Source organism: Malaya genurostris, chromosome 3 (genome assembly GCF_030247185.1).
Source record: "Malaya genurostris strain Urasoe2022 chromosome 3, Malgen_1.1, whole genome shotgun sequence".
NCBI lineage: Eukaryota > Metazoa > Arthropoda > Insecta > Diptera > Culicidae > Malaya > Malaya genurostris.
This window is the reverse complement of record NC_080572.1, coordinates 289189032-289202766: the sequence shown is the minus strand read 5'-3', so window position 1 is coordinate 289202766 and position 13735 is coordinate 289189032. Positions and strand designations below refer to the sequence as shown.

The 13735-nt window shown below is 36.2% G+C and overlaps 1 protein-coding gene across 2 annotated transcripts in view; it reads left to right on the top strand.

The window, feature by feature from the left end:
- Positions 1-7574, top strand: part of LOC131439260 (syndecan) — a 59471-nt gene extending 51897 nt beyond the window's left edge. For both annotated transcript variants that reach the window (XM_058610056.1, XM_058610058.1), the window contains exon 5: positions 3490-7574. In XM_058610056.1, coding sequence (XP_058466039.1) covers positions 3490-3662 — 173 coding nt within the window. In that variant the 3' untranslated portion in view covers positions 3663-7574. The remainder of the gene's footprint in view (positions 1-3489) is intronic.
- Positions 7575-13735: the final 6161 nt, after the last annotated feature.

Here is a 13735-nt window from a genome sequence, read left to right as displayed (position 1 = left end):
TCATTGCAAGCACAACATCAAGTAGATGGTATTAATCTGATAGCAGTTGCCAAGCTTGATAGGCTAGCGGATTCAGCTGATCTGTATGTCAGTGTTACTTCACCATTCATCGCAAGTTCCGAAGTCCCCCAAGGAAGCCATTTGGGGCCGTTTATATGTATAATATATCTTAATGGTTTAAATTTTTCGTTGAAGCGCAGAAAGCTAACTTTTGCCGATGATTTTAAACTATTTCATCGTATCAAGAATCCTGATGACACCCGGTTTCTTGCAGTCCCAATTGAAAGTATTCCTCAATTGGTGCAACGTAAACTGAATGGTGCTAAACGCTTCAAAATGTCATTCATTCATCTCCTTCTCTCGCCAAAGAACAACGATCACGTATGATTACACTATTTTGCAAAAAAAAAACGGGAGTCATCAATCAAGGATTTAGGAGCGTTACTGAATTATAAGCCTAATTTAAAAGGGAATGTATAATATACAATCTCAAAAGCATCTAAGTCGTATGTTCGAGCCCCTACCTGGAAGGATTCTTAGTGTCAGTAGGATCCATAGTACTAGCCATGCAATGATTCTGTACACTAAGAATCGGCTGCGAAGTCTGTTGAAACAGAAAGGCCAAATTCCACAAAAGGAATGTAATGCCAAGACTTTGCTTTAGGAGATTTCAAATTTTGTGACAAATTGGGACAAGGGGGGGAGGGGGACTTAAAAAAAACGTTACGTAACAGAAGATTTATTTTGAATACCAAAGTATGGGTTTTTAAATCGAGCTTTCGGCTTTCATATGTGACATAGTATTCGAAAATGGTGCTAACGTGTGAAAACAAATTTTCGAAATAAACCTTAAGTTAAGGGAATGCGCTCGAGGCTCAATGCATAGTGCGCTGGTCTTACAAGCCAGTTGCCATATGTTCGAGTTCTAACCTGGAAGGATTGTTAGTGTCAGTAGGATCGTAGCACCAACCGAGCAATGGGATAGCCCAGGCTAGTTAATCGCTTATGACTTTCTCGAGATTGATCAGAAATCAGTTGAAATTGCATATTGAATCAATTGTATGAAACTATGGAGAAGTAAATCATGCTCAACACGCAACCTAAACTGACTTAGAGCAGTAGGTGGTGTGGTGTTAGTGGAGTGAGGAAACGATTAGGATCAACTTGGTAGACAGTATGATTTTATTATTTGAAAACCGACACGTGATGTTCGTAACCTGAATGCTCATTTGTAGCCGATCTTAAAGTGAATAAATAATATGAAATAATTATCAAATTACACCGATTCATAACGACGCGTAACTACGACATATTTCAATCATGCAATATTTTCAGTTAGAAATGGAATGAATCATGTACAGTTTAAATTCCTAGGACGGTTGTCAATCAGTTTGAAACCAACCAATCTTACCTCGTAACACGATTATTCGCAATATCAATTGGTTTATAACATGCATTGTTAAGTTCGTAACGTAATGTTCGTTTTTAACCCTACAGTTCTTTCTTCAATCCCCCAGACAGCCAGATGCTGAGAGATAAGCATGGAGTCATTTTAATTGAAGGCAATTTATGCTAGTGGAACAATCTTCTTGTCGACGAATTCGAAATTATTATTCGAAAAAGAGTCAAAGGATGCGAAAAAACTGAACTCACCACCAAAGGCTTACAATGTGCATTAGAAAACTAAATTACTAAAATAAGTTACTATAAAAGCTTGTGAAATAAGAAAAACTACTAACAAAAACGCGCAACAATTTCTACAAAAACTCCGCTAACGAACAATTTCAACAAACGCTCCATGAGAATAAGCGATGAGAAACGCGTATGAATTGAGTTCACGAACGAAAAATATCATAAAAATATGAAAATCATTTTAGATTAGACTTAATAACTCGAGGACATGGATAAAAAAAATTCTCTCGAAGTGATAGTGTTCTGATAACTGAAAGTAACTCCTGCAATTTATTGAAATTTTGCGTGACGTAATTTATGCATGACGCCTATTGGAGAAGGAGAATTACAGAATCTCAGCTCCACTGAGCTTTTCCCTTACTTATAAATAATTAAATTTATAGCAAACTGGAATGCCGTTTATATCAGTGCACTGAACTATCAGTGAAAATAAAATAATGGGGGATTCGGGGATAATGAATCGATGAGTCATATTGAATTGCTTATAAGGAGTGTATCGAAAATAAGTGTTGTACGCATGTATTTGTGATGGTTTTCTATGCTCAGATCACAGCATGCTGTGCGTTTGGCTATCAGCTTTCGTTTGTTTACTTGTTTGTGCGGTTTAAATTCTGCGTTTTCAAAATGTCGCGTATTGAAAAGGAAGTTAAATTAAGCTTCAGGACACATAGCTAAGTGAGAAGGGTATTACTATGCGAATTTATCATGCCAGTGTTAAAAGCATCATTAATAAGTTTGGGGAACACTATACTTTGGATGAACTACCAGGAAGGGGCAGAAAACCCGGTTCTTCCAACCCGAAACTGGATCAGAAAGTGGTATCTCTAATCACGAAGAACTAATCAATGTCAATACGTGATTTGGCCAAAAAAGCAGTGATGATCCAGTGTATCAAGAGACGAAATCACCTGAAGACCTACAAGAAGCAGAAAATCTCGAAACAAAGTGTAGAACAGAAGAAGCGAGCCGCAACAAGGTCCCTGAAATTGTGTTCGCGTCTTTTGCAGTGTTCGAATGCATGCGTTTTGATGGACGATGAGAATTATGTAAAGAAGGACTCAAAAACCCTTCCAGGTCCACAATACTTTACTATAGTCGTTGGGGAGGACGTGAGCGATGCGGACAGGTCGATTCAAGTGGAGAAATTCGATCGAAAGTTACTGGTATGGCAAGCAATATGTTCCTGTGGTTTGAAGTCAACCGTTTTTTACACTACCGGAACTATAAATGCAGAAATCTATCGATCTGAGTGTTTCCAGAAGAGATTGCTGACTTTATATAAGAAGCATAGTACACCTCCACTGTTTTGGCTGGATTTGGCGTCGGCTCACTATGCCAAAACCACTCTCAATTGGCTTGCGGAAAAGGGTATAAATTTCGTTGAGAAAAATATCAATCCACCAAAATTTGGGCTCAAGCGTCCAAAAAATGCGATGCAACACTCGTCCGGATCTTGACGAAGAGCGTTCGATCAAAAGTTCGAAAATTCGTGAAGGAATAACTTAAATTTCATCCGGTTTTCATTATGCTCAAGTTTAACCTTGTACAATAAAGGATGAATTTTTAGTTTGAATAAAATATCATGTATTTTCGATACACTCCTTAGTTCCACAATACAAACAGAAACAGGTTGCCCAAACTTAAGGGAATCAGAATGTCGAACTTAATAAAAATAATTTTAGGAATTTCTCACCTCACATTGGTCGGGGACTGCGACACACACTTCACATTTATTATTCTGCTTCAATTGTTGACCTTCGATTAACTTCTATTTGTTTCTTCTTTCATCGTTTGCAGCTGTGATCGGAGGCGCGGTCGTCGGGCTCCTGTGTGCCATCCTAGTGGTCATGTTCATCGTCTACCGGATGCGGAAAAAGGACGAAGGCAGCTACGCACTGGACGAACCGAAACGGTCGCCCACGGCCAACACCTACGCGAAGAATGCCAACAATCGGGAGTTCTACGCCTGAGACTACTCCATCGACTCCAGTGACGGTGATTTGTAAGCAGCCAACTAGCAGCAGCGATTACGTAGTAGCAAAGCAAAGCAAAAAAAAGTAGAGCATCGCGAGTAAGAGACAGTGAGAATGTGCGGCGGCAGTAGTTCTAGTAGTGTTGTGTCATCGGTTTTGTTAGCTGATTTCTGGACTGAGTTGTCGTTTTTCGCATGAGAAGAATTGAATACAAATTTGACACTGGGAAAACCGGAAACAACCAACATGATAAAGAAAGAAGAAGAAGAAAAAACGAAGTGACGGCACTCGCTCGCTCGCGTGCTTCGATTTCCTTTTTTTTGTGCTCGCGTGCTCAGTCACTCAATTACTGTAGAGTCGTCGTCGTCGTCATCGTGTGTCCGGTGGAGATCCGGCTGGAAGTAGTAGGAGTTTTCTAGGGTAACCAATCAAGCAAGTTTAAACACACACACACTACAACAGAAGCAGAAAGAATACAAAATTTTACTAACAACAAAACCAATGGTTAATGATGAAGGAAGCATGCGAAGGTTTTGTTTTTACTTTTTGATAGCCGTCAGGATATTTTCGTATTTTGTGCGAGAACGCAGTAGGTTATACACGTGCGGAGCGCGTTTTTAGTGTATTTTTCTTTCTCTCTCTCTGTCTGTCTCAAAACTACTGCGCCTACTGATTTAGTTTATTCATTTTTTTTTTGGTTTTGATTTTCCATTTTTTCGAGAATCTTTGTGGGTAACGAAAGAAAGAAAGTGTGTGTAGCTATGCGGCCGTGTACGTGCGGCCGCACGTGGACAAAAAAAATAAAGCAGCATTTATTGATGGCGGCAGGCGTTTTAGAATACACTCACTCGTACACAGGCAAAGTTTAGCGTGTAAGGAAAAGGCTAAAAAGTTTATATAGTATAGATGTTACATATTTATAAAAAAGGCATGCTATTGAAATGAAGGAAAAGAGCCAATAAAGTTTTTATTTTTCTTTTCTTTTTTTTTATATTATACATATATATGTTCTAAATTAGCCAGTCTTCGCGTTAAGTTCCGTTCGTTTTTTTTTTTTTTTGTTCTCGGCAATTATCCTTTTCGAGTGGAACAATGCATAATTATATACTACATCTAATGAGAATACTTTATTGTTAAAGTATGGTAACGCGGAACGTAAAGCAAGTAAAAACTCTGTATAGGACAAAAACAAAACAAAAAAAAACATATAACTATTATTTATACAATTACTTATAAACTTTTTTAACAAATCAAACAATAATCATTAACGAAATGGATTAGTTAAAATTAAATCTATAGCAATAAACAAACAGACAGAACATTTACCGGATTGTTGTTACGTTACGTCGCGCGCAACAGCACCGTAAACAGGCGACTCTCAAAGCGGTTCAAATCTAAATTTCTAAACAAACAGTGTCTGTAGGAAGGAAGGGGACATATTGTTGACGGAGTGAATTGATTGTTTTTGTCTCGGCTCGGGTTTTTATGGAAGCGCTTGACTAACTTACTTACTGACTGACTGCTGCTCTCGAGAGGGATATGAACTGTCTGTTGTCCGTTTGTTCAATCTCTGCTGGTCAACTCCAGGTGGTGAAAGAGAGAGAGCCAGAGAGATTAAGGAGGGGTCACTTTTTTTGTCACGCTAGTGAATTGAGACAGAGCGACTGTCGAACCTAGTTTTGCAAACGTCTGCAGGTTTTGATTTTAGATGCAAACTACAACAAAAAAAAAACAATTACTAGTAGGTAGAAATTTTCCGCGGTCCTTTTTTTTCAAACTCCGCCGAGTTGAGTAAATTGTTGAACAAACAAAAAATCAAATCGATTCATCACTCCCCCTTCTCCTCGATAGGAGAGGCTGGAGATTAAAAAAATTAGAACGAAAACTCGAGCGAAACTATAACTGAAGGAAATATCATATACAAATAGCTTTTAAAATTAAAAAAAAATCTGGGCTAATACAAAAAATTACAGGCATGTATAAAACCACTAAAAAAACTATTTGCTATCAATAGTTATGATTGTATTAGCATAGTAACTACTAAGCTGGTGTAACGTCTGGTATTAACTTAAGTGTAGTTGAATGGATTACACACGTGTGCTGACGTTGCGGTGGCCTCACTTAAGTATTATGATCCTTTTTCCAAAACATCAACCGGAACAACATCTGTTTTTTCTCTGCCTAGTTGATTTGAAACTACTAGGTTTGCAACTCCTAGCACAAGCCGCCGCCCCCCACAAAGATGTGTTCGATGTATCAATCATACAGAAAATAGACACAAACGCAACTGATTTACCCCTCCCCCCTCAAAAACTATACAATCCGCGACTGTTATATCTGAACAAAACAAAAAAGCAGAATTCAATTTTAGCGAATAAACCAAAATTGTTATACAACATTTTACTGTTGCCGCCCCACTATTCCCGGGTCAAACCGCAAAAAAAAACACTATCCGTTCGAGCAACAGATTTTATATCCGCATACTTTCAAACTGCGACAAAAGACCTTCGAACAATTTCCGAATAAGACGAAATTCTCTCCGCCCTCTGGAACCCCGCCTGTCAAAAGCTGCAAACCAACTTGGCACAGTAGGCGGCGGTGAAATATAATCCTCGTAACGCAAACCAGTGATCAGTGTTTTTAACAACAACAAAAAAACTCTCATTCGTTACTATTAATTAGGGACAAAACAACAAACGTCGAAAAATTAAAAACAAAAGAAAAAAAACAAAAATATAACCCGAAGCTAAATAATACGCGTATATGCTGCAAAATTGATGGACAATTCAATGGCCTAACAATTCTCCACTTGTCTGAGTCGTTTTTGTTAATTGACTTTAAGGAAAATGCAATCAAACAAAACATGAAAAATGCTTGGCAGCTTGCTTTAATTCTAGAATCGGTTCTATTCTAATTTTTTTTAGAGAAAAAATACTATATATATAGACATACACACATAACTTTTTTTTTGTTCTGTTCGAAGCTAACCAAGCGAAGAGACTGATTGTAAGGAGAAAAACCGTCGCGTTCGCAAATTTTGTTTATATTCTTATAATTCTCCATATACCTTTTGTGCCATTGTCGAAAACGATAACCACTCTTTTATTTTTTTAAGAGATAGCATTTGTGAACGAAACGTTTTTCCCTTAGTCGCACGTCGCTGCCTCCCACCCCGTCCCCGTTTCCACCTACCATTCAGCCTCTGTAGTAGCTTAAAAAAACGCTTGTACTCTGCTGGAAAATCTACCAGGGCGCTGTATTCGCGTTGACTGCATATCGGAATCTCCGTGCCTATTCTGATTCTATTCTGGTTCTTGTTTTTTAACACAATTTTCGAACCACGCCAATACCACTAGCATACAGACAGACAGAATCTGCCACCTAATATTCAACTCCTCGACACTTTTTTTTCTGTTACCGGAAATACGTAAAACATTCCGAACGAAAAAAGCTTCTCAAGCAAACAATCAAACAAAATTAACGAAACAGAAAAAGTTTTATTTTTCACTTTTAAAATTCCTTAAAAATGGGCCAGGAAATTTGTTTGAAAAATAAAAACAAAATGAACCGGATTTTCCGTCACTAATTACACAACATCCCTGGTGCACAGATCCAATTTCAATTAATGAGGGCAAAGTGAATGTGTCAGAATTGACTCAAATTAAGAATGAAAAAAAATACAAAAAATATATTAACAGAAATATGCAAGATTTGAAACAAAAAAAAACTGCGGTATGACATGTAAACAACCAGTATAAAGTGGAACAGGAAATCCATTCGACGTAATGAAGAGATGCATTAATAAATAGAAGAAAAAGAAAATCATTAGAAATATTACTAAAAGCTAAGTTTAATATACAACATCACATATGTAAGGGACATTGTAAATAAAGGAGTCTTTACAGTGTAGACGGAGGGTAGTGTATCATTCGAAACTGAACAGAACAGAAAATCCTACTCTATGCCATTTCGCAGAGAAAAATAAAACAGTGGATGGGTAATGCCAGAGACATAACTGGATGACGTGAATACGAATAAAACTAAATAGGTTTCTCCTCACTTCTTAATCACCCCTATTCTGTATTTCGATCGAATGTCAAATTTCCATGGGTTGGAAATTTGTCTTATGATTTTTATGTCGTTGGTAGTGAGTTCATGATCTTCAGAAAAGGCATGTTCAGCTACTTTTGACTTGAAATGATGTGGTAGTCCTTTCTCTAATTCTTTAGATGCTTTCGCTATTTCCGCGACGTGCTCTTTGAAACGGATGTCTAGAGTTCTCTTTGTTTGTCCAATATATATTTTATAACAATGAGAACACGAGATTTTGTATACCCCAGATTTTTTCAAATTATCCGTAGGATCTTTTGTAGAACCTAGTAAATTTTTTAATTGACAGTTAATGCTGAATACTAAATCTAAACCAAATTTATTTAGTTTTGATTTCAAAGGATGTGCAATGTTTGGATTGAAGTCCACCGATATTCTTTTTAAATTTTCCGATGAGGGAGGCAGAGTTGTGATTGTTTTTTTTTTCAATAATCTTAATTTTTTGTCGAGGATTGTTCGGAATGAACGCTCCGGATATCCATTGAGCCTTTCAATTTCGAAAATAAAGTTTTTCTCTTTTATTGCAGCATCTCTCTTAAGGGGTAAGGTCATAGATGAAAAAGAACTAGAACCATATATGAAAAAGAACTAGTGAAACAATTGCGAGAAAAGCCTGTTTTTTATGTAAAGGCTGATAAGGGAAATAAAGTAGTTATTATGGACAAACAAGATTATGACAACTTGATAACTCAAAAAAATTAATGATGGTCCTTATAGGAAACAAAGAATCGACCCCCTTCCTGAAATTATCAAAAAAGTGGATAAAACTCGAATGTAATCCAAACTTCGATATCAACCTCAATTACCTGAAAGTTCCGAACCCTTCTTTACCCAAAATCAAAGGACTACCAAAGGTTCACAAACCTGGTAACGAAATAAGGGAAATTATTTCTTCAGTGGGAGCTCCGAGAAAATTGAGTGGTTTAGCTCCGAGAAAATTGAGTGAAATTATTTGTCATGCACGCATTTGCTGATCTCGACGAACTGAGTCATATGGTATATGGAAGTTATGTTCTTCCAGCATTTATTGCTGTAAGTAGTTTAAATCAATATAATTATGGAATTACTTACATCTCGAAAATGCGGATATCATCTGGTTTACATATGCCATATTCGAAAGATTATGTTGCCAAAAACGAACCGTGCTAAATTCGGTCCGAGGCAAATTGTCATGAAAAAGGATGCTTTACACAGTCTTTTTGGTACTTAAAAACAATTGTATGTAACAGCATAAAAAATCGTGTTTCATGTTGCCCCCAAGCATTGCTTTGTCATACAGCGCTCAAAACTCCTACTGCTGGAATAGGGGGAAAAGTCGGATTTTAACAATCTATGACTTGTTGGATAGCTTTTACCGTGTGGAATCTAAGCCTGGAAACATATTCTGTTTTCAAGGTCAAATGTGACAAATACTGTCAAAAAACAAAAAATTATTACATAAAACTTCGTATAACTCATAAATGTAAACATCCGAACTTAAAACCATTCAATAGCGTTCTGGGTGACGGGAAGACCTTTCATTTGCGACTAGTTTGATCAAAATCGGTCCAGCCATCTCTTTTTTTTTTTTTTTTTTTTTAAACTATTTATTGGAATATGAGTTAAAATTAAATTATTAAGATTTAAATTGGGTGTTCAGCCACAAGTGGTGACTTTTCAGCCCTATTATATATATGATTTGGTTATTACCATGAGGACATTATTTGCTTCCGCAATTCTGAGATTTTTGTGTAGGGAAAATTCTAAACCTACTTGTATTGTGTAATGGGGAAAAGGAACTTATATACTAACTTACTAACTAATACAGAGAGCGAATCGATTCAATTGAAGATTGCATCGATTTTTGTCGGAATTTGCTTATAATATTATGTGACATTACATCTAATGGTTCTATATTTGTGAGTCTGTGTAACTCATTTGTACTAAACCAGGGAGGACGCTTCAAAATCATTTTCAGAATTTTATTCTGAATCCTTTGAAGCGTTTTCTTCCTGGTGGAACAACAACTTGACCAAATTGGTACCGCATAAAGCATGGCTGGTCTGAAAATTTGTTTATAAATTAACAATTTGTTTTTAGACAGACCTTAGAATTTCTGTTTATAAGAGGATATAAACATTTAATATATTTATTACACTTTGCCTGGATTCCTTCAATGTGATCCTTGAAAGTGAGTTTTTTGTCATACGTTAAACCTAAGTATTTAGCTTGATCAGACCATGTCAATTCCAAGCCATTCAATTTTAGAATGTGATTATTGTTTGGTTTAAGAAACGAAGCTCTTGGCTTATGAGGAAAGATAATTAATTGCGTTTTTGCTGCATTTGGTTTAATTTTCCATTTTGACAGATAATCACTGAAAATATTTAAACTTCTGTGTAGGCGACTGCAGATCACTCTTAGATTTCTACCCGTGGCTAACAGACTTGTGTCGTCACAGAATAGCGATTTCTGACAACCAACGGGTAGATTTGGAAGATCAGAAGTGAAAATATTATACAAGATTGGAGCTACGCCGGAACCCTGCGGAACACCGGCTCGTACGGGTAGCAATTCAGATTTATAATTCTGATAGCTAACCTGAAGAGTACGATCAGTTAAATAATTTTGAATCATTTTGATCGAATGCTTTTTCTATGTCTAGAAGAGCAACTCCAGTGGATAACCCAGAAAATTTATTTACTTTTATCATGTTCGTTACTCTGACAAGTTCATGAATGTTCATGACGAAATCCAAACTGCTCTGGTAAAAAAATTGAATTCTCATTTATATGACACATCATGTCATCGATGATAGGATAATTTAATTTAGTTTGAGGTTTGGGAACTGAAAGATTTCTAGCTTCAATAATGTAATGATTAAAAATATCAATTGCTGTGTCGATGTCCGCAGAATTTTCTAAAATAGTTTCATGATCCACATGATTTTCAATGTGAGATCTGTAATCCAACCAATTAGCTCTATGATAGTTGAATATAGAACTAATTGGATTAATTATAGCTGGAAAGTCTGAATGTTACTGGAAGATGATCTGAGTCAAAGTCGGCATGTGTAATCGGTTCACTACAAATGTGACTTTGATCCGTTAGAACCAGATCAATTGTAAACGGGGTTTTTACGGAAGAGAAACAAGTAGGATTACCGGGATGAAGAACAGTGAAGTAACCAGCTGAGAGTTGATTATGAAGTATTTTACCATTACTGTTATTTTGCCTACAATTCCACTGGACATGCTTAGCATTTAAGTCCCCTATTACGAAAAGTTTCAATCGATATCTTGTGAGTTTTTGCAAATCGCCTTTAAAGAAATTGAATTGTTCGCCGGTGCATTGGAATGGCAAATATGCTCCAGCGATGAAATAAATTCCATGAATGGTTTCAACTTCGATTCCCAAGCTTTCAATAATTTTAGTATTGAAAGAAGGTAAAATTCGATGTTTAATTTGCCGTTGGACAAAAATGGCAACTCCACCACCCATTCCAGTAAACCTGTCAAATCGATGAACCACATAATGTGGATTACTTTTCAATTTGACATTTAGTTTAAGAAAAGTTTCTGTCACAATGGCAATATGAATTTTGTGAACTTTGAGAAAATTATAAAATTCATCTTCACTCGATTTCAAAGACCGAGCATTCCAATTTAAAATATTCAAATAATTATTTAACATCACTGTTAAATTTTAAATTCATTATAATATTATTTGCAAATTGCCATCAGATTTGAAATGCTTCAAAAAGTGATGAAGTCGAATTCATTTGGATAATCATTTGAAAAAGTTGATCTTGTAGGTAGATCATTTTATTTTCAGTTATATCGCCTAAATCGACTTCATTTAAAGAAGCGAATGGCATTGAAGAAATATTTGTGGGTAGACTGCCATTAGAAGACGATTTGGCCGATCTACCTATTAATAAAATGTTTTCGTTAGAAGATGAACTGCAAGGCGTTCCTGTGTTTTGATTATTTACATTAGAAGAATTAAGTGGTAGATTTCTACCTGTTATACTAGCATAATTGACATTAGAAGAAGATGATGACGAGGTCGATCTACCTGTCAATAAATTGTTTTTGTTAGAAGACGAATTGGAAGGCGTATCTGTTTTATGTTTTAAATTCAAAGAAATAAGTGCCTTAGAAGAATTAGACGTGGCATTTGTTACGGTTTTTGATTTTCAGGTATGTTCTGTAAATTTAAGGTCGTTGATTTGACTTGTTGTCTAAGCGAACGAGCGTTTAAATTTTTTCCCTGACAGGACATTTCAAATAATTGGATTTATGATTTCCATTGCAATTTGAACATGAACATTTATCAGTGGTTTCATTCATTGGACAAACGTCTTTCGAATGCGATTTACCACAATTCAAACACCGTAATCCATATGCCAATTTTTGGTTCCATGGCCGAAGCCTTGGCAACGACGACATTGCGTTAAGTTTGCGATACGATTATGCCGTTTATAATGTTCCCCATGAATTTTAATGTGGGAAATGAAACGTACTTTTTCTAAAGTTTTCAAATTGTTTACATCACTTCGATTGAAGTGTATTAGGTAAAGTTCATGGGAAAAACCAGAGCGTGGTTTAGAAGTACCATTCGCTCTTTTTTTCATAAGTATTACTTGGGAAGGGGTTCATTTTTAATTTCATCGGTACTTTGATCATTTGATAAGCCTTTCAAGACAGCCTTGAAGGGTCTGTCTGATTTTATATCATATGAATAAAATTTATGAAGTTTCTCGGACAATATCAAATAAGACGTTCGTAATCTTCCAATCCATCAACCAAGACTCGACATTCTCCTCTTCGTCCGATTTGAAATGAGACTTTTACTTCCGGGAGAAAAGTAGAAAGCTCAGTACGGAATGCTTTCATATCGGAAATCATCACCGTCACTGGTGGCATAGATTGATGTTTCTTCCCAGAACGACAAGCGTCCATTTTGGGAATTTTTGAAGAATTTTCTTCTATGTCGCTACAATCGGATTCAGGAAGAATGTCGTAAATATTGTTAGACGGCATAGGATCAACGGAAGGGAAATCCGTCCGTTGTCTTTTATTTTTACATTCAGATTCTATAAGATCGTGAATGTTATTAGAAAAATGTTGAATAACGGATTGTGATTTATTCCGTATTGAATTATTTTTAGCCTTAGGCTTGTTGCCTTTCCGGTTGGACGCAGGCATTTTTAAAATGAATGAAATTTTAAATTAAATTAACTAGGCTAAATTAGTCTTCGATTAGACTCCTAGCTAGCCTTAAAAAAGGCTGATTAATTTCTTAGTCACTCTAATATCACTCTTTGTATCACTTAGTCACTCTAATATAACTCTTTGTATCACTTAGTTAGTGATTCAGGTAGTCTTGAAAAAGACTGAAGCCTTGAATCAATGAAACTCTAGGTAGCCAGAAAAAAATTCCAGGAGCCAAGAGCTATACGCGTGCGGTGCGAACGACTGTTCAACACCGACTGATCCAGCCATCTCTGAGATCTCGACCTCTTAGTTGACAACACACACACGGACATTTCCTCAGTTCGTCGAGCTGAATCGATAGGTATATGACATTCGGCCCTCCGGGCCTCGGAAATTTTTTTTAAAGTTTGAGCGAATTCTATACCTATTTTTTATATATTTAAAAAAAGAAATGAAGTGTTTAACACATGTAGTTCGATTCAATAGCAAAACACAAAACTTCCAAAGGAAAAACACATCAAAGCTAAGTGAAAAATAATCTGATCTCGCTTCCTAGTGAATTTGCACATGAAATTTTAAAGCAAATCGCTTTGGTTATGTATTGAAATAAAAGGATAATAAATTGAAGCGCTGTTCACATATGAATCGATCGTGCCAATTTTTATTAGTGCAGCTTACAAATTGGAATACTGAGAGAAATGCTTTTTATCTGTAATGCAAGGCGAAAGAGAACAAACTAACATTTCAACAAAAAAAGTTGAT